This window comes from Poecilia mexicana, unplaced genomic scaffold (genome assembly GCF_051168715.1).
Source record: "Poecilia mexicana isolate PSO_F unplaced genomic scaffold, ASM5116871v1 scaffold_7, whole genome shotgun sequence".
NCBI classification, from domain to species: Eukaryota; Metazoa; Chordata; class Actinopteri; order Cyprinodontiformes; family Poeciliidae; genus Poecilia; species Poecilia mexicana.
Window position 1 is genome coordinate 30,210,272 of NW_028263376.1, and position 18,564 is coordinate 30,228,835.

General features: G+C 41.8%; 2 protein-coding genes across 8 annotated transcripts; one reads left to right on the forward strand and one right to left on the reverse strand.

The window, feature by feature from the left end:
• The first annotated feature begins 208 nt into the window (after positions 1 to 208).
• Positions 209 to 12,528, forward strand: arhgef16 (Rho guanine nucleotide exchange factor 16). Of its 4 annotated transcripts, none has more exons than XM_014983234.2 (15): positions 209 to 357; positions 950 to 1,622; positions 2,265 to 2,310; positions 2,894 to 3,057; positions 3,309 to 3,365; positions 5,110 to 5,270; positions 7,750 to 7,902; positions 8,002 to 8,131; positions 8,582 to 8,656; positions 8,760 to 8,852; positions 8,938 to 9,089; positions 10,424 to 10,606; positions 10,894 to 10,964; positions 11,836 to 11,937; positions 12,024 to 12,528. In XM_014983234.2, the coding sequence occupies exons 2-15, from the start codon at positions 1,005 to 1,007 to the stop codon at positions 12,161 to 12,163; spliced, it is 2,145 nt and encodes a 714-aa protein (XP_014838720.2). In that variant the 5' UTR covers positions 209 to 357; positions 950 to 1,004; the 3' UTR covers positions 12,164 to 12,528. The 4 variants fall into 4 exon arrangements, with proteins under 4 accessions (XP_014838720.2, XP_014838721.2, XP_014838722.2 ...); XM_014983235.2 differs by having other exon boundaries at positions 222 to 464; XM_014983236.2 differs by lacking the exon at positions 209 to 357 and adding an exon at positions 480 to 602.
• Positions 12,529 to 17,502, reverse strand: ybx1 (Y box binding protein 1). Of its 4 annotated transcripts, none has more exons than XM_014983244.2 (8): positions 17,232 to 17,502; positions 14,936 to 14,999; positions 14,635 to 14,668; positions 14,434 to 14,523; positions 14,034 to 14,309; positions 13,589 to 13,674; positions 12,992 to 13,278; positions 12,529 to 12,886 (listed from the first exon to the last, which is right to left on the reverse strand). In XM_014983244.2, exons 1-7 carry the CDS (start codon positions 17,338 to 17,340, stop codon positions 13,038 to 13,040), a joined length of 900 nt encoding a protein of 299 aa, XP_014838730.2. In that variant the 5' UTR covers positions 17,341 to 17,502; the 3' UTR covers positions 12,529 to 12,886; positions 12,992 to 13,037. The 4 variants fall into 4 exon arrangements, with proteins under 4 accessions (XP_014838730.2, XP_014838729.2, XP_014838728.2 ...); XM_014983243.2 differs by having other exon boundaries at positions 13,577 to 13,674; XM_014983242.2 differs by having other exon boundaries at positions 13,971 to 14,309.
• Positions 17,503 to 18,564: the final 1,062 nt, after the last annotated feature.

An 18,564-nucleotide genomic window follows, 5' to 3' on the forward strand; every position in this document is an offset into this window, starting at 1 on the left:
TGAAATGAGAAATTAATGTGGGGTGACTGGAATGACAGTCAAATTAATTTTTTTAAAAGCATAATCCTCATTGTTTGCCGTCAAGTTCCTGGCGGGTTGTCAAAGAAGAAGCTTCTTCTTCTAAGTTGTCGAAGTTGCTTCCTGTTGGACTTATTAAGAAAAGCGTCGCTCAGCGGTAACTGATTGGCGCTCACCTGGAGTGACGTAAGCAGAAGAAGGCAGAGGAGCGAAGGAGCAGCGCGGCGGAGGAATACAGCCGCGTATCTGCTCAATCTGACCGCTACTCCGCCAGCAGCACCGCCGCATGACAGACACTCAACCGGATTACAGCTGGAGTTTGAGGTGCACCTCTCGCAGGTAAAGACGCTCTGTTCTGCATCTATTAACCATGGGAATGTGAGGCGGACATTTTTTTTCCCCTGCCACAAACTAGTCCGTCTGTGTCGCGACATTGAATTTGTAAAGTAAGTACTGCATGTTAACAGGAATTTCGCGTGAAGCTATTAGTTTATTTACTTTAAGGGTTAGTTCGGTATGAACACTGCGCTCAGATCTAATTTCCAGCTGTATGGTTAAGCATGGCTGTCACAACATGTTAAGAGGTGGGTTGTCTACTTAATAATAGGTTTTTGAATCAGTTCCTGGCTGAGCAGGTTGGAAACATTTATTAGAAACAGTGTGAGTTTATTTTCTTGTAACTTTAAGACAGCGGAAGGAGAAGTTTTGTATGTGTGTGAGTTGTTGTTTTTTTTATATGTGAGTGGGAGTGAGACATGAGTCATTGGTCAAGTCCCTTAATATGACTTCCTAACATATTTCCACTGAAAATGTGGTCATATTTGAAGATTTCAGAAGTTTGAAGATTATTAATACATCTGTTGGTCCATACATTATTCCAGTGGCAATCCAGGTTTAATGTCTTGCGTTTTGTTTTGCTTTTCTTATTTAGATTCCCCCCAATGCTGTAGGTGCTGAAGAACTGAGGAGACCCGCAGGAGGACACCATGTCCCACAGTGAGTCAGACAACTGCACGGACAACAAGTCCCCTCAAATAGAGACCCTCTTCTCCACAGAACTTCATATATACGAGGCAGGAGATGAAGGCTTCCAACCCAAAAGCTCCCCCACACTCCAGTCTGAAACAGTCACCCCTCAGGAAGACGAGGTGAACAAGCTGGTGGTACCGGAGCAGGTCATCACAGAGACTCCAGCAACACAGAAGCCCGAGACCCAAAAGGTGATCTTGAGCACAGAGAGCTCTGCAGCAAAGAAGCTAGGTACCCATCAGCTGATTCCCAAGAGCTTAGCAGTGTCAAGCCGACCCAAGAATCGGCACCACACCACCGTGGTGACCTTCCCGGTGGGATTGGAGAACTCAAACAGCGAGAACCGCAGCCGTCACTCAGCCCAGGGTCCGGATGTTTCCTCCCGGGACGAGTATGACAGCGATGGAGACGGGTTTGCCTTCAGGAGGAACCGCAGGAACAAGTCGTATCGGGCGGCGGTGACCAGCCTGGACATTGATGCCATGACATCCGGGACAGCGCCTAAACCCACTCTGAAATCCGTCAATGAGAACCGAGAAAGCAGTCCTGGTCCTTCTCTCAGCAGTAGACACAAGGTAGAGACGGTCAACCAAAATGTTGTGAATGAAAAAGAAAATGCTTTTATTTATTTATTTATTTGTTTATTTATTTTTGCCACTAAGAAGTTCTTGTTAAAACTTAAATTCTAGCCACAACTTAACCCACTAGAGAAACTTTTTATTTACACTGTCAGCTTATTTTTACCCTAGCAAAAGGGAGTTGGAGGTACTGATCTCCCAGCAGTCTTGATATTTAAATATATTTGCTTAAAGGAACTAAAAACTAATGTGAAATTTTATTGTGATTTGGTCCAATTCGTCAATTTAGTTTCTCTCTACTCTTCAGTCACTTCTGATGATGTTGAATTTTTCACTTCTCACTGGACCAGAGATCCAGAGTTTGTGCGCGATCTGGAAAAGTCTGTAATTCCAGATCTAGATCAAGTACAGCAAAAAGTTTTTAGATGATTCTCCCCATTGTCACAAGGACATGTTCCTTAAACTCATGGTGAGCTTTTGTAATTCTACTTTAAAACGAATTAAAATCTAAGAAAGCGTAGAAGGTTTACATAACATGTGGAAACCATGTTGTATGTTGAATAGTCCTCTATTCAAGTGTGTGACTAAAACCCATAATTCATGACAGAAATAAAGTCTGTGCTGCTGTGTTCTCTCTAGCGATCCCTGGGCAGAAAGAGGAACCAGCGTGGTTCATTCAAAGATGGTATGTCCCCTCATGTGTCACTCTCGTCTGCTTTTTCTAAATCGGGTTACCGGAACACAAATAGATTGGGAAATAACTGAAATTTGACGTTTTTTTTTCTTTGTAAAACTCCATTGCTCATTGCAGACTTCCTCAAACAGAAAATCATTCATGGCAGTCTGAATTTGGGCTGAGTGGCTTCCATGTCACGTCTCTGAAAAGAGCTTGAGGCAGCAGAGAGGGGCAGAACTGGAAAACCGTTCTTGGCCTGATAAACACTTGTTCAGTCCTGAACGGTGGATACTTGACCTTTCCCTTCACATTTGTCTTTGTTGATTTTAGGAGTTTTACAAGGTTTTTCATTTTCTTATATACTTATTGAGTCAGCTGCTCCAAACTAACCTAGACGTATCTCTAAAGAGCCTTCAAAACTGAATTTTATTAAACTGGACATGGTCTAAGTAGAAACATTAAGCTCCATTGTTGTAATTTAGCAATCCTACAACTCGTTTTTTGACACTCCTGGCTGTGTTTTTGAAGTCCTTGAAAGAGAGTCTCTCATTGACACTTCATGGTTTTCTGTTGATGGCCGTTCTCTCCCCAGCGACGCCATGCCTGTACCAGGAGATCAGAGAGCGCGGCCTGGACTCCACCCAGCAGGACGAGCTGCTGGAGGACTTTGTGGTGGTGAAGCCTCCAGCGGAGGACCACAACATCGTGATGAAGAGCTATAAACAAGCTCACCTCACCTGGAGCCAGTTGCCTCAGGTGAACCTTCAGATTTGCAGAGGAAGTCAAGTCGAGTCTAAGAACTCTGATAAGAGCTTAACTTAATTACGCGCTGCTCTATTTATCAGTGTTTCATACTTTTGCAGAAATGCAAGACAGGTCTGTTTTTGGGATGTGAAAGACTGTTAAAAAATGTATATTTTGACTCGTATTAAAAACTCTTGTATTTGAGATATCCAGACAAACAGGCTGGGGGATTCATGTCTGATTTCTGTTTATGTCTTTTAAAGGTGCAGGAATCTGGTATTCTGGAAACAATCACACCTCAGGAGAGAAAGAGGCAAGAGGTGAGATTATGTCTAAGTATTTCCTGTAGTGCCTGTCCTGCTGCACACAGTGGATGAATTTAGGTGTTTCATATTTCCTTGTGCACAAGGCTCTAAAAGGGGACGCGTCATTGTCTCTAAAACAGTTCATTAAAAGTTTTTGACTTGTTTTTTCTTCCAGCGTTCATATATGTAAAATTAGATAACACGAGTGAAACAAATTGCCATGTTATCTCGTTTCAGATTTTTACAGAAATCCATGGGGCCAGTTACCAGCATCAAATCATTTTATGATAACGTATTGCTTTTTTAGAAACGCAAAAATCTCCCCTCAATCTGTAGATCATAAACCGTTTAATGAGGTGTTTAAAGACCGTGTCGAAATGAGCAGGTTTTTTTTTTTTTTTTTTTTACAGAAATATGGAGCCAATAGAGAGGAAAGCATCTTTGACTATCTGTTGCTGAGCACTGGTATTCAGCTGGCTGCAAACTGTTTGGACTTATTTCTAGTCATAGGATAATACACATAATTCTTGTGTGAAAATCCTTTAAAGGTTTCATCTTTGAGTTTAAAAACTGAAATTTTTAAACTGAGAAACATCTACTCAGCCCCATCTGGACTCCAGGCCTGTTCAAACCGGCTGACCCAAGCCGTAGGTCGACCCAAAAATAAAACTCACAGCAGTAACAATTGTTCGTTGTTTCTTTTTAAAATGCACAGATTTGTAAAAGCTGTACTTGTGCGAAAAATTGTCCGACTCCCGAGCGATTAGCGATATTTGCTGCGTGTCGGATTGATGTCAAAGCCAAAAATAACTGATTAGATCTGTTATCCTACATCTGCAGAGAGTGTCTGCTTGACAGCAAGTTCAAACTCATTCTCATGGTACCCAAGAAGCGCAAAGAAACAGAAACTGGTAGCTGGCGTTCAGGAAATGTCAGAGTCAAAACTCAAAACACAACATTCCTCGCTAAAGTAAAAGCTGAAACTGTCAATTGCAGCGCAACACTTTGTGTGGGAGGATTTTTTTCCCTTGGTAATGTGTCCTCTCCATTCGCCCAAGATGTCAATGCCAAGGTCCATATTGTGTGCTGTGCTCTTGCTGAATAAAGCCACACCCTACCTGTGTAATGGTGCTTTTACAGCCCTCTGAACAGGTGCTTGGTTTGCTGTTTGGGACCTTCAGTCGTCTCACGCTTCCTGTTTTTGTTTTTTTTTTTGTTTTTTTTTAAATGTGCTCAAAAAGCGTGCAAGTATTTCAACTTCCAAAAGTTTTGAAGCGTTCCTGTGAGGTTTGAATGTCATTTGAGACAGAACGAAGAAAATTACGTCTTTATGCCCTTTGGTCCTCTCCGAAGCCACCTGACCTTTAGAAGTAGAAATGTTGACCAAGGTGTGTTATGAGCATGTGATTTGTCTCCAAACAGTCTCTGGCCTGCAGCTATCTAGCAGCTAAGCACCGTTTCGTCACGACGTAAAACATCCAAACACAGGATATAATGTTGCCTTTTCTTTAGACGTTGAAACAGGACGCTGAGAAAAATGCCAATCACACAGAGAAAACAAACAAGCAAAAAAGTTGAAATGAAACATTCATTGCAATATAATTTTGGTTTCACATCCACTTGGTGTGTGTGTGTGTGTGTGGGGGTGTGTGTGTGTGTGTGTGTGTGTGTGTGTGTGTGTGTGTGTGTGGGGGGGGGGGTGTGTGTGTGTGTGTGTGTGTGTGTGTGTGTGTGTGTGTGTGCATGGTTTGTTTTACAGGCCATTTTTGAAATTATCACCTCAGAGCACTCATACCTGCACAGCCTTGGCATCCTGGTACGTCACTTCAAGAACAGCGCAGCGTTGAAGAAAACAATGACGACGACGGAGCACCACCATCTCTTCTCCAACATATCCGTCATCTACACGACCAGCCAACGGTGGGTTGGTCTTCATATCGATTACTGTACTGCATAAGTGCTGTTAAAGATGTACTGTTCTTTTTTTTTTTTTTTTTTTTATAGCTTCTTCACACTTAAATATATCGTTAAACAGATTTTAAGATCTGACAAATAAAAACACGGCAGTTCCAAAATTTAGAAAATACGATTTACTATACTTAGAGACTATAAACCCACCTCGCCATATGAGAGGAACATTTCAAACTGAAACCTAATCAAGCCAATGAGCTTTTGTATTAGCTGTTAGAGACTTTTACATTGGAGAAATGTTGGCCCACTCCACTCAGTAGAACCGTTTCATTCAGTCACACTGAAAGGCTTTTGAGCATCAGCTGGTTTAATGTCATGCCACGGCATTGCAGTGGGATTTTCAGAGCAGAGTTTGACTCGGTAAATCCAAAACCTTCCTTTCTTTCTGAGACTTTCAGAAGGGGATTCTCCTGGCATGTTTGGGATTATTTTCCAGCAGTATAACCCAAGAGACCTTGGGTTCATGAACTGATGGCGGCAGACCCTCCTTTCGGATTCTCTGCTAGGCAGCAGACTTTCTACCAGTTACGCCCATAGCCGTCTGGTACCTGAAGTAGCAAAGCAGTTTGTATTAGTTTTATGCCAGATGTAACAATAAGCACACCCTGCAGAAAGTTCCACTTTTGCCTTCCAATTTTTTTAGACCCTAAAGCCTACTTCTTATTAGATGTCTGGGTGTGGCTGATGAAATTGAATCAAAACATGTAGTTTATCATAATTAATTTATGATTTAATTGAGAGGGACGATTATATTACTACATACAGCAGGCCTAGTTTGGTTTGGATGCCTCTTACTGCTTTGAAAACTGATAAATTGATTCACTGAAACATTTTTAATTCAGCAACGAGGAAAAATAAATCTGAGGAATCTGTAAGGGAGCAAATATGCTCTTACTGCTTTTGAAAACTGATAAATTGATTCACTGAAATATTTTTAATTTGGCAATGAAGAAAAAACAATCTGAGGAATCTGTAAGGGAGCAATTATGTTGCGGTGCAGAATATTTGAAAATAAGTTAAAGGAGCCGTCCGTTCTAAATGTTCGTCAGCGTTCGGATACCTGATGCAGATGAGAAAGCGAGAAACAATAGACCCCAGCGCCTCATACACCATTCAGTGATTCTTATGTTCTCAGCTGAGGATATTGTTCCAAGATAAAAAAGAAAAAAAAGAAAAGAAAAACGGTTGATTTTAAGTTTCAGAAAAACTGTTTGCCCTCAGCGTGTCTTTAGTATCCTGAAAAGCCCCATTAACGTGTTCAGACACGCTGGCCAAACTAGTTCTGCCACTCTGAGTGGTATTCCTGAGCTTTGAAATGATAATGTTTACACCGGCATGCTTTGTTTGTTGTTTCGTACTTCAATTTGAATGAGAGCGGAAATTCAGGACACTGTTGCGAATGAGAAAAGAAATACATTTTCTCCCATTTAAGCCCTAAAGGGTAAAGCAAAACCAGAGAACAGAATACCTTGGCAGTATCTGTGCGGATAAATCAGAGAGACTTCCAGTTTCTGTGTGGGAAACTGTCAAGTAGCTGGGTCCTCGGGTGGGGCTGTTTTTGACTTGGTGTCACTTTACACGTTTTTGTTAGACGGGACAAGACTGAGAGTTCTTTCTTTCCTTATGAAGTGATTCTGTGAATCTTTTAGTCCTTATTGATGTATCGCAACAACTGCTGTCAAAAACTGTTGTGACAAATGTCTTTCTATCCGTAGCAACAGTATTTGTCGCGGGATTCAGTTGCTAGCAATTCCTTTATCCCAATTAAACCTCAAGTTACACGATGCATGTTGAGGTTTGTAAAGTTTATAACACACCTTGAACTCTTTTTGCATTTTATATGCAATTGTAAACATCGGTGTATTTTATTTGGAATTTATTTGATTTAAAAAAAAAAAAGTAGTGCATAGTTGTGCAAAGAAAGGAACATGGTTCATGGTTTCCATATTTTAAAATGTATCTACATCATTTTCAGGCTTATCTTTGATTCTGAATTTAACATGATTATGTTTTGATCCATTGTAGCTTCAGCTCTATCAAGACTTTCTCATCCTCCTGCAGTTTTAGTCCCAGGATTGGCTTCGCCCGTCTTCTCATAAGCTCTGATCCGGGATGGTGCGCTCAGGGTGATCGGCGGTGTCAGTTACATTTTTGTCTGATCTGAGCACCTTCTCCCACATGCTTCCTGTCTCCTCCACATGGAAGATGACCATATCCTCCTAAAGCTGACTTTTGCAAAGACATCATTTTCCTCAACACCCAAACCACAGATCTCTTAATAACTCATGTTGACCCTGAAATTTAGATCTAGAAGTGACCAAACCATTAGGAATAAACCTGCTGTGTCTTCCGCTCTGCTGATTTGTCTTTAGAAGAACAAAACTTCATTTTTGCCTCAACATTAACCTGCCTCTTTTACGATTTCTAGCTTCTTTAAGGATCTCGAAAAACGTCACAATGAGCAGCTGGTGATCCGGGACATCAGCGACATTGTTCAGAACCACGCGGCACACCACTTCGATCCTTACATCGTCTACTGCTCCAACGAGACCTTTCAGCAGAGGACGCTGCAGAAGCTGCTGTGAGTGGCGGAACAATCTAGAATGAGCCAATGTCTTCATGCAGCGGCACAGGAATATGAGCTGAACTTCATTTTCGTTTTTATTTTTGTGTTTCACAGGAATAATAACTCTGCGTTCAAAGACACCCTGAAAGAAATTGAGAGAAATAGTGAATGTGGAGGCCTTCCCATGTTGTCGTTTCTGATCCTGCCCATGCAGCGTGTGACCAGACTGCCACTTCTGCTTGATGTCAGTTCGATCTTTACTTTTGTCGTACGGTACAGTGCTCTAAAACAAGAATTACTGTGCTCAAAGAATAACAAAAAAAAAAAGAACAAGTTAAAAACCAAACATGGATGCTAAGTTATTTATCTGCACTGATGAAAACTCACTCACCTGAAGATGAAAAATGCCAAGATTTTTTTTATTATTATTTATTTAGCCAAGGTCAGGTTGGTCTGGATCATATTTCCCCCATAATAAATGTAATTATCATTTGAAAACTGTTTTTTGTAGATATTTATGTTACCTTATGTTGTCATTTTTTTCTAGTACCATCCAAATTTTGGGAAAGGACATCTAGATTTTTTTGTATTCCACTGCAACATATGTAATTTGTATTTGACTTTGTATTTGTATGTATTTGACTATGAAGCGTTTTATTTATTTTCTTCCGTTTGTGTGCTTGTTCATCCTCAGACAATCTGTCAGAAAACTCAGGACCAGACCGCGGAGTACTTTGCTGCCGTTTGGGCGCTGAAGGCTATGAGCAAGGTTAGCATGCTGGACTAATCCAAAGAACCGCCGTGTCCACGCAGGTTTATCCGCTCGGACAGGATTCTGATCACTGTTTTTACTACAATTGCCATGTGAACAGTTGGTCACCGAATGCAACGACGGAGCAAGACGGATGGAGAGGACGGAGCAGATGTACACCATCCAAAAACAGATGGATTTTGGAAAAATAAAGGTCGGACGCTCGCCCGTCACTGTTTTGTGAGCAGAAACGAGCTCGATTCGGGATGAACGTATCCATTGTCATCTTGTCCCCGCAGCCGTTTCCTCTGGTGTCAGCGTCGCGGTGGTTGAAGAAGCGCGGCGAGCTGGCCGTCTCCAGCGAGGAGCTCAGCATATGGAGGGCTTTCACCAACAGGAGCCACTACCTGTTCCTCTTCAACGACGTGCTGATCGTCACCAAAAAGAAGTCGTGAGTGGCGCTCTTTTACAAGCACGGAGCTTCTTCGAACCAACACTCGTAATATTGCTAGGATGCATTTGGAAATTGTGTCACAGTGTGTAAAAAGCTTTTTTTCCAGCAGCCGAGAAAACGCAAAGCCCAAATTTACATTGAAATCCTAAACATTACTCTACTTCGTCTGGCAAAAAGTAGCAGAATATGTGAAGTGAACGGATGCATTGTTTTAAAATTTCTTTTACATAAAAAAACTAAAATAGAATAACAGACATATGACATGAATTTGATGTCCCCGAATTGAAATCCTGTGGAACCAATTCATCTAAGTAGTTTATAAAGTTGAGCCGAGTGTAATCTGGTCTCAGCATAAACACATGTATTGTTGATAGGATAGGTTACTGTTAGCGATGTGCTGCACAACTCTGCCCATTTGTCACAAACTAAGTTTAAGATGCTTTGGTGAGACCAAAATTGAACTTTTTGGCCAACAGGCAGCACAAAATAGACTGAGCTACATGGACATGGAGCCAGAGCTTTACTTGAGTATTTTAGATGTTAGAATGGCCTAGTTAAAGTCCAGTGAAATCCAACTGCAAATTTGCGAGAAGACAGATGCTGCCCATCCTTTCTGATTGAGCTTTTTGGAAAAGACAAATGGGCAAAAGTGTCTGTCTAAATGTGCAGAGTTGGTGCATCAAAAACCTGCAAGGGATGCATAAAACTGTGCAATATAATTTCAGAAACTTCTTCTTTTTCCTTTTTAATATTTTAGCTTAATTATGTTGGTAAAATCAAGAGAAAGTACGTGGAAGTTGAGTTTGTAGCAGGACAAAAGCAGTAAACTCTGTCCCACAAAGTTTGGATTTATGATTTATTGGTACTTTTTCAGAAATTGACTCTTATCACACCAAGCTACAAAAAGGTGCAACATATGGAGGAACTAAAGGTTACATTTCACAGCTGATAGTCTTTCGTGGATGTTTTGGTTGCCTTGGTCCCCCATGGTGAGTTGAACAGTTCCAGCTGCTTCCAGGGAACATCGGGAAAGAGGAGAGTAAAGGGACAGGGAAAGGAGTGTGTGCATACCTCGGATTCTTTATTCCTGCATTCAGCTTGTCAGCTTGACTGACTTCAGCTGTCTGTTTTGAATTAGGGAGGGAGAAAACAATGTGAGCTCAGACAAAGAAATTGCCCACAACACTGCAGTCATTAAAATGTCTTCAAGTCAGCTCTGTGACCTCTGTGTTCAGAAGGGGAAAAAAATGTACGAGTCAAGGTTTTTTTTAGGAGTCAAGAAAATGTTGCTTGTGCCATTCTGTTTCCTGGCTAACGATGCTGTTTTGCAGCGAGGAGAGCTTCGTGGTGTTGGACTACGCCACTCTGGACAACGTCCAGGTCGAGTTTGTGGAGGACGCAGATGTACGGACGTCACCCGGCAAAAGTACCTCCAACTACCTTTCCTTTAAACTGCGGATGTGCAAGAACAGCGAGGGGAAATTAGAGCAGATCTCCCTGGTGGCTGACTCCAGGTACTGCAGCCCTTATGATCTCTACCTTACGATCTCTGGCCTTCTGAAATTAAGGCCAACTTTTTATCCTAAAATGATTATCCACCGATCTACAGAGTGAATAATACTGATAATACCAGCTGAACAATCCCTTATACATGTCCACTTGTATTTCTTAGAAGCCACATATTTTGTCTTTGGCGCCCTCTGTTGACAAAATAGTGGCTGCAGTTCAAGATGGTCTAACATCTGTGGCCCTTTTACGAGAAACAGACTTCATTGTTATTCCTGTGCTCTCTTTTGCCAAGGGTGGACCGGGCACGATGGATCACCGCTCTTAAGGAGCAGAAGCAGGAAGGGGTCTTCACTTGCACAGATGGTAAGGCTGTATGCTTTGATTACAGACGGGAATTTTAATACATAAATGTGCTTCCGATGGAATCCGTGTGAAGTTTCAGCAGATGATTAGTCTGTTGCTATGCAGATTATAAACCCCTTAAATCCTAAACAGATGGGTAATATGCTTTGCCTCATGGAAAAAAAGAAGAAAAAGAGTTGCATTCATTACAAAATGATTGTTATTCACTTCTACTTCTCTCAAGCTCTCCGCTCCAGCGTTATGTCTGCTCACAGGGGTTTTGGTCCTTTTATTATGTCATTTCAATGCTGTTGATGTTTTATGGCTGTTACTGTAACACTATTTCATCTTTGAAACACTCTTACTAACTTAAAAAAAATACTTATTTACTATTACATTAGATTATTATGAAGGAAAAAAATGCATAAATGTTTGGCAATGGCCTAAAAAAAAATAAAAAACCTGGACTAACTTAAACCCTACATAGTGTCCAGAAGAAACAACCCTCAACCAACTGAAAGGAGCTCTGATTCCCTCTGATGTGCTGCATTAATGTAATTCATTCATATGAAACGGTGACAGTGTATTAAGTGCATATACCATATGAATATATGTTTCATTAATTTTACATTGCTGTATTTAAAATCCTTTTTTTGTGTTAATATTTTGCGTGGGAAATTGAATTCATTCTTATTTAGCCATTATCTAAATTAAACCACATAAATCCTGAAAGTGTATCACCGTTTGCTGAAAGAATCCATAAAATACACAAGTTTCACTTTTTCAGTTAAATTACAATAGAGATGCACCTGCTAAATTGATTTACCATCAATCAATGTGAGCCGTTTACCTCAACGGCTGACGTTCCTGTTAAACGGGGAATGCGTTTCAGGTTTGCCGCAGTATGAAGTCACCAAAACCTACATGCCTAAAGACCCGGACGAACTCGGCCTGCGACAGGCGGAGGTCGTCATCGTTCTCCAAAAGGAAGAAGGTGAGGCCGTCGGAGCTGGGCTGGGTCTTTACGTCGCCTTCCGCTTCTGGTCTTTGAAATGAACACAAACGTCTCGATTTGCCTAGAGTGGTGCTATGGGGAGAGGATGCGGGACGGAGAGAGAGGCTGGTTCCCTGCCAACTGCGCCATGGAGATCACCGATCCCACCGCCATGGAGAGCAACATGCAACGAATGAAGCGTTTGCGTAAGGAGACCAACGTCTGAAGCGGCCGCAGCACGCCACTGGAACAAGACGCTGTTGAAGGCTAACACACACACTGCACTGCTGATGAGTTACACTGAGCCCTGCAAGTCCATGATCACAGACTGAGATTCTGTTCCGTACGTAGCATAATGCGCAAACACCGACCTCACACAAGACGTTGGGGTTTGTTCCTTCATTTTTCTGACATTTCTTCATATGGTGCCAAATGTGGTTCAGTAAAAAGGAATGAAGACGAGGTCAGATCTCACAAAAATGTCACATTCGAATTTAAACATCTACTTTATGCTGTAAAAAAAAAAAAAAAAGAAATCTTATAATGTTCATAGCCTGTATACTTGAGAAAAATAAAGAGACTCCAAACAGGTTTCCTGGTTTCTGAAGATTTATTTGAGCTTGCATTTTGTTAAAATGTCTGAATACATAAAAAGTTATTTAAAAATGTCAAACTGACCAGATATCAAATTTCATTTTTTTTTTCATCTTTAAAAACCATTTGGTGTAAAAACTTAGGACAGATTTAGAAAAACATTTGTTGTTTCCCCAAAATGTTTTGTAGCTGTCACATAAAAATAATGGGAAAAGAAAACACAAGTCTGCATAGATTCTGCAGGCAATCAGTGGTAATCTGGTCAAATGCATGGTGCAAGCTTGTGACGGTCTTAGAGTCAAATCTTTATTGCTCAGATCTTGGTTGATGTTTCTTCTTGTTGACAAACGAAAAACTGTAAAATAAAAAAACAAACAAGAACAGGAGGCAGAAACTGAGTCCAACAAGGGCTGCGCAAACATTCAACATGGTTCACAAAAAAAAAAAAAAAAAAACTCACCCGGACGATGGTACAAGATGGTAGGTGCCGGTGTGCAGGTTGTTTCCTACTCAGCCCCACCCTGCTGGGCCTCGGGAGCGGACGTTTTCTCTGCAGATGGGTCACCTCCTGTCTTGGCCTCTTTGTTTTCCTGGCCGGGTTTGCCACCGGTCTGTTGGCGTCTGCGGCGGTAGTTGTAGTTACGACGGTAGCGCCGCTGGCGGGGCTGTTGATTCTGGCCTCCTTCGCCGCCCTGATTCTCCTTGTCCTCCTCGCTGTCCCGCACCGGTCTGGGACGGGGGGGACCCCTAGGTTGCACAAGGTGACGTTAGACATAAAGTAGAAGTGTAAAAAAAAAAAAAAAAAAAAAAAAAAAACACAGTTACACAGACGGCATGCAGTTCTAGAGACATGCACAAGACATAGCAAGCAATTTCTGACGAAAATGCAACTTTCTGGTGACGTGCGTCGTTTACTGGCAGCTTACGTGAGATTCTTTAGTGTCATTTTTTTTCTTTGTTAGTGCAATCAAGCTTAACACCAGCACATGCAAAGCGTGTCAATCCTGCCACCGCAAGCCTCTGCCAATAAAGCCCACATGCAAACCTTGGTCTGAACCTTGGTCGGAAGCCTCTGTAGTAGTTCTGCCTCACTGGTTTGTTGCCCTGGTCTGGACCTCCCTGGCCTTCGTCGCCCTCACCTCCCTGAGGGGCACAAAGAAGAAACCAAAACAAAAAAAAAAAAAAAGAAATCCTTCAGAACTTTCAGAGGAGAACTCGGTGACTTTGTAATGAAAATGTGGAACTTTGTGTCATATCGATTTTGCGGAAATGTGGGGCCTATTTGAGAGCATCCAAGACCCCCGATACACCAAGATTTGTTGATCACAACCACGTGATTGTTAAGAGAGGAGAGGGTGGAACAAAAATCAGGAGTTTCAGACTTAAGTTATTGATCAACTGGGTGCCTGCTTCAGGAGAGTAGCCCTCTGGCGGCGTACCTCAGTCATCTCTCCGCGTGGTGCGTTGGTGTACGGGGGCCGACGGCCGTAGCGTCTACGTACAAAGTATGGCGGGTAGCGCCGTCTGCCAGGGTAACCTGGTCTGCGCTGCTGTTGCTGCGAGTATCCTTCGGGGGCGTTCTCTCCCCCCTCTCTGCTCTTGTCGCGTCCTCCGCTGCCGGGCTCGCCTTCGTCGCTCTGGTAGTTCTCTGGGTAGTCTCCGCCGCGGGGAGGGCCCCTCCTTCGTGGATAGCGCCGATAGCGGTTCCGGTCTGCAGCGTACTTGCTTCCCTGGACTGCGACACCTCCTGGGCCAGTGACGTTAGCTGCCTCTGCTCCCTGGATACATTGGGACACATTTTCTCAGTGATGTGATGCTTTTTTTTTTTTTTTTCTTTGTCTAGAAGCGAATGTATCAACTCTACATTTTATAGAAAAATAAATAAGTCAAAGAAAAGGTCACCTTCTCTCCCTCGACTACGTCAAACTCCACAGTTTCTCCATCTCCCACACTGCGGAGATATTTCCTCGGGTTGTTCTTCTTAATGGCCGTCTAAAAATATAAAGAACTTGGATGAGAACTTTTGTGTAACTGTGTGTGTATGTATATATATATATATATATTTTTTTTTTTTAAGGCAGAAATAAAGAAGCTAAAACATACCTGGTGTACAAAGACATCCTCCTTTGTATCATTCCTAAACAAAACAAAACATAGAAGTTAGTGTCCTGTTGAGCCACACAATGCAATGTCTCTGTAAACGGACTTGAACTAAGCCAGCAAGGATTAATGTAGTACTGTAGGTGGCGACGGTATAGACACAAGCAGAAAGCATAATCTGGTCAGCTCTGTGAGCAAAGCAAAACTCTAATAGGATTGAGAACAATCTTTCAGCCACTCGTACGCATTATATCAGAAATCTCTTGGAAGAACGGGCGAGTGGGTGCGGGCGGCTCTCGCTTACCTATTGATGAAACCATATCCATTCCTGACGTTGAACCATTTGACGGTACCCAAGACTTTTGTTGCTGCAAGGAAATTAAAACAACCTAGATTATTAGGCAGCCTGGGCTTCTTCTGGCACCGAGTTAAAATACATCTGCTACTCATTGAGTCCAATTAAAACAGTTTGATAACAGGTGACTGACTTATGAACAAACCTAACCAAGGCCATGCATTATGTGAATGCTATATTTAACTCCCAACTGCCATTCTTATTATAGACCTGGATGCTTGGGAATGCCCGGCACCAGCTGCTCTTGGTGTGAGGCATGAGCCAAAGTTTGTAGAGGGAGAACCCAGCATGTGTTCATTTAAGGATCTAATATTGTACACACCTTAGTTATGGACTGTTTAGTGAAGCATGTCAGTGACAGACAAATAATACCAATAGCCATGATCGCTAAAGTGTTGACCAGTGTTACACAAGAGTAGCCCTGTTTCAAGAAGCAGGATATCTACATTCACTTCTCTCACCTCCCCTCCCCCCCACAGTTAACATTTTATATACCCAGATCTTTACCACTAAAATGGACCTTTAAGAATCATTTATTTTTTATCAAAAGTAGATTTTTGACCTCCCCTCCCAGCTCCTTACAAAAATAAGACTGATAACTCACCTTCAAATGTTACTGATTTAGTCTAATCTCTTGTCTATTTTCAATTTATGGGCTAAGGAGGACCATATATGGAATATACAGACTTATTTGTGTGTTTAATGGTGTCTAATAAAATATATTCAAAATAGCCCCAGAACATTTTCTATTGAGTCAAGTATGTACTGTAAATCTTATATCTTCCTAGACATTGTTTTGGGTTTAAAAGTATCATTAGGGTACGCTTTTATTTATTTTTGTTCTGGTCATGAAAATGATCAAATCTTTACATATATTTTACCTTTCCTTCAATTTAGTCGTGTTCACTCGCATATTATTATTTCATTTTTGCTCTGTCGTAGCTGAGCTAACGTATCCTTCTTGTTTAACCTGATCTAAACACAACCCAGGATCTGAGTGGTCACACGTGGTAGAACCGTACCCGGATGTGTTAGCATAGCAATGTAGCTGAGAGAGGCTTTGAACCATGTGGCTGGAGCTGAGCCAGCAAACAGAAACTAACATAACAAGCAAGGCGACTTATATTTGGGCCGAGTTTTTATTTAACACGTAATAAAAGCGACTCGATATTTTAAACTGGTTTGAACGAAAACACCACCAAATGGCGAAATAAGTGGAAACCCACGGCGGACATTTTTGGGGGGGTGGAAAGGGGGGCCTTTAAAGCCTGGAAGGTAGCTGCTATTAGCCGGCTAGGCTAGGGATAGCATCGTTAGCTCGGGTGATGAAGTATGTAGGCCAGACTGATAACCCAGAAAATCGACCTAAAATGACATGACCGTTGACATATATATTTATAGGCGTTAGTAAACTGCTGTTAATCTGGCATTCTGGCCAGTTGGAAGGGACAAATGTTTGTGTCGTGAATATTTTGGATAAAATAATTCAAAGTGAAACCAGTAGGCTGTTTTCGAGTGAACAAAGGGATGGTTAAGCAGCTAACATTACTAGCCTATGTAGTTGATATGAAATAATAAACACAGGTTGGTAAATTTACTTGTAATTATCTGCGACCGTTAAACTTCAACCTCCGGGCGGTTAACCCACAGAACCTAACGTCTCCAAACCGTGTTTCCGTTTCTATATAAACACGTTGGCTTTGATAACGGCTGCAAACGTTTTCTAACGACTGTCCATGTGACGGCCGACTGGATGGATGGGTCTATCGAGCGGATATCTGACGCAGGGAGGCCGACGAATGTACGGCTTAGATCCTCATACTAAAGTAATGAAGTCTCGGACAACTGACAATCCTCTGAAAAATGTTATAACAGATATGTCAAACGGCTAATTTCAGAACTCGGAAAAGATGTTCATAAAAAATAAAGCTACTGCAATGTAATTCTAAATCTCCCGATACTAACGCTTAGCTACTACACACGAAAAATATTTGACATCGCTGAAGAGAAAATAGTGAATAGACTAATATAATGCCAACATTCTAAATAAAACAGAAAAAGTAGAAAACGGAGGTTATGTTCGTTAAATTTTTGTCAATTTTGTTCTGTACCGAGGAACTTAACGTTTATGTCCCATTAACGTTACATTTAACGGCAGTCTGTAGTGGTGACAGTGGGGATCGCCCTACTGTAACAGAATCCACGTTAGCAGCCTAGTTAGCTCAACTAGCTTTGGCAGCCTTACCGATGACCTTCTTATCCCCCGCTGAAGCTGCGGCTGCCGGGCTGGATGGGCTCTCCGCATCCGCAGCAGGCTGCGGAGGTTGTTGTTGTGTCTCGGCCTCGCTGCTCATGCTTACTACTCGTTGGTAATGGCTTCAGCCGGCGGCGGCTCTCTGCTATTTTTCCCGGTGCTAGATGGTAACCTGGGCCGGCGGTGGTGGGGGCTTACTGCCTTCGGGCTCTCAGCTTTCCTCTTTCCGCTCCCGTTGCCGATCGAACTGGGCAGAACGTGTAGATGTGCCGGGGAATGTTCACCGTGGAAGTCCCGCCCAACTCTTCCTCTGATTGGCTGGAATGTGTGACGACTAACAGAACGTGTTTTTCATTGGCTAGTACAACTGTCTTGAAAGGGTTTCCTGAAAGGAGATTATACCTGAAATTTTTCAACACTCCCTTTCAGATAAGGATGGCAATAAGGAAGTGTCTATCAGGTAGTTTTGCATTGCTTTTTATACGTGGTACAATAATTGCCCAAACTCTTAAACTCTTGGGATTAACTGAAGCTACTAACCACATTTGGAAACGGTACCAAACCAGACATTGCATGCACAAGTAAGGAGAGAAAACCATGAAGGATTTTAAAGTCCCTTTAATGAATGCCAGCATTTACCATCTAATAAACAGCCCATAAAATTAACAGCTGTGTAGCATTATAAAGCATCTAACCACAATACAGCTAAATGACTTAGACTCAGTATACACAAACTATCAAATATATTACAACCCTTGAAGTTTGCATTTTGTCACATTACCAGAAACATAAATGTATTTGACAAGGATTTTATGTGGTAGACTGACACAAATTGCTAGCAGGAGTTCTTAAATATTTCTTTCAACAACCTTGTTTTTACACTCTTCTGTAAAGGCCAGATTTGTGGAATGCACTATTAATTATTGTTCTGGGGACAGATTCTTCTCACATGAGCTGTGGATATCTGCAGATTGCAGACTAAGTGTGGCCTTCTTGGCCAGCCAGGTAAGGTGAATGGAAACAGTTTGAGATGTTCAAAACATTGGATTTTGTTTTCCCTCAGAATTCTGCTTTAACTTCTCCACCACTTTTTATCCCCTAACCTGTATAGTGTATCCCTTGGTCTTCATGTTAATGTTTAATCTCTGATGTTCTCTTAAAATTTTTTAAGCCTTAACAGGACAAGCTATAATTAAACTAACTCATATTTGGAGTACAATTTCAAATTAAATGACGTCTAAAAGCAGTTGGTTGCACTTAGGTTACATTTTGGAGCATGCGAGTAAAAACGGACAGACTGCTGTGTCTGCAGACATCTCCGATT

Bases quoted from the DNA above. Each gene is read 5' to 3' on its own strand.
- arhgef16 (XM_014983234.2), top strand. From the start codon at position 1,005: ATGTCCCACAGTGAGTCAGACAACTGCACGGACAACAAGTCCCCTCAA. The intron at 1,623-2,264 runs GTAGAGACGGTC...TGTTCTCTCTAG, and splicing joins CTCTCAGCAGTAGACACAAG to CGATCCCTGGGCAGAAAGAG. The intron at 8,132-8,581 runs GTCAGTTCGATC...GTTCATCCTCAG, and splicing joins GACTGCCACTTCTGCTTGAT to ACAATCTGTCAGAAAACTCA.
- ybx1 (XM_014983241.2), bottom strand. From the start codon at position 17,340: ATGAGCAGCGAGGCCGAGACACAACAACAACCTCCGCAGCCTGCTGCG. The intron at 15,000-17,231 runs GTAAGGCTGCCA...ATTTCCTTGCAG, and splicing joins GGGGGATAAGAAGGTCATCG to CAACAAAAGTCTTGGGTACC. The intron at 13,675-13,970 runs GTACGCCGCCAG...TGTGCCCCTCAG, and splicing joins CACGCGGAGAGATGACTGAG to GGAGGTGAGGGCGACGAAGG.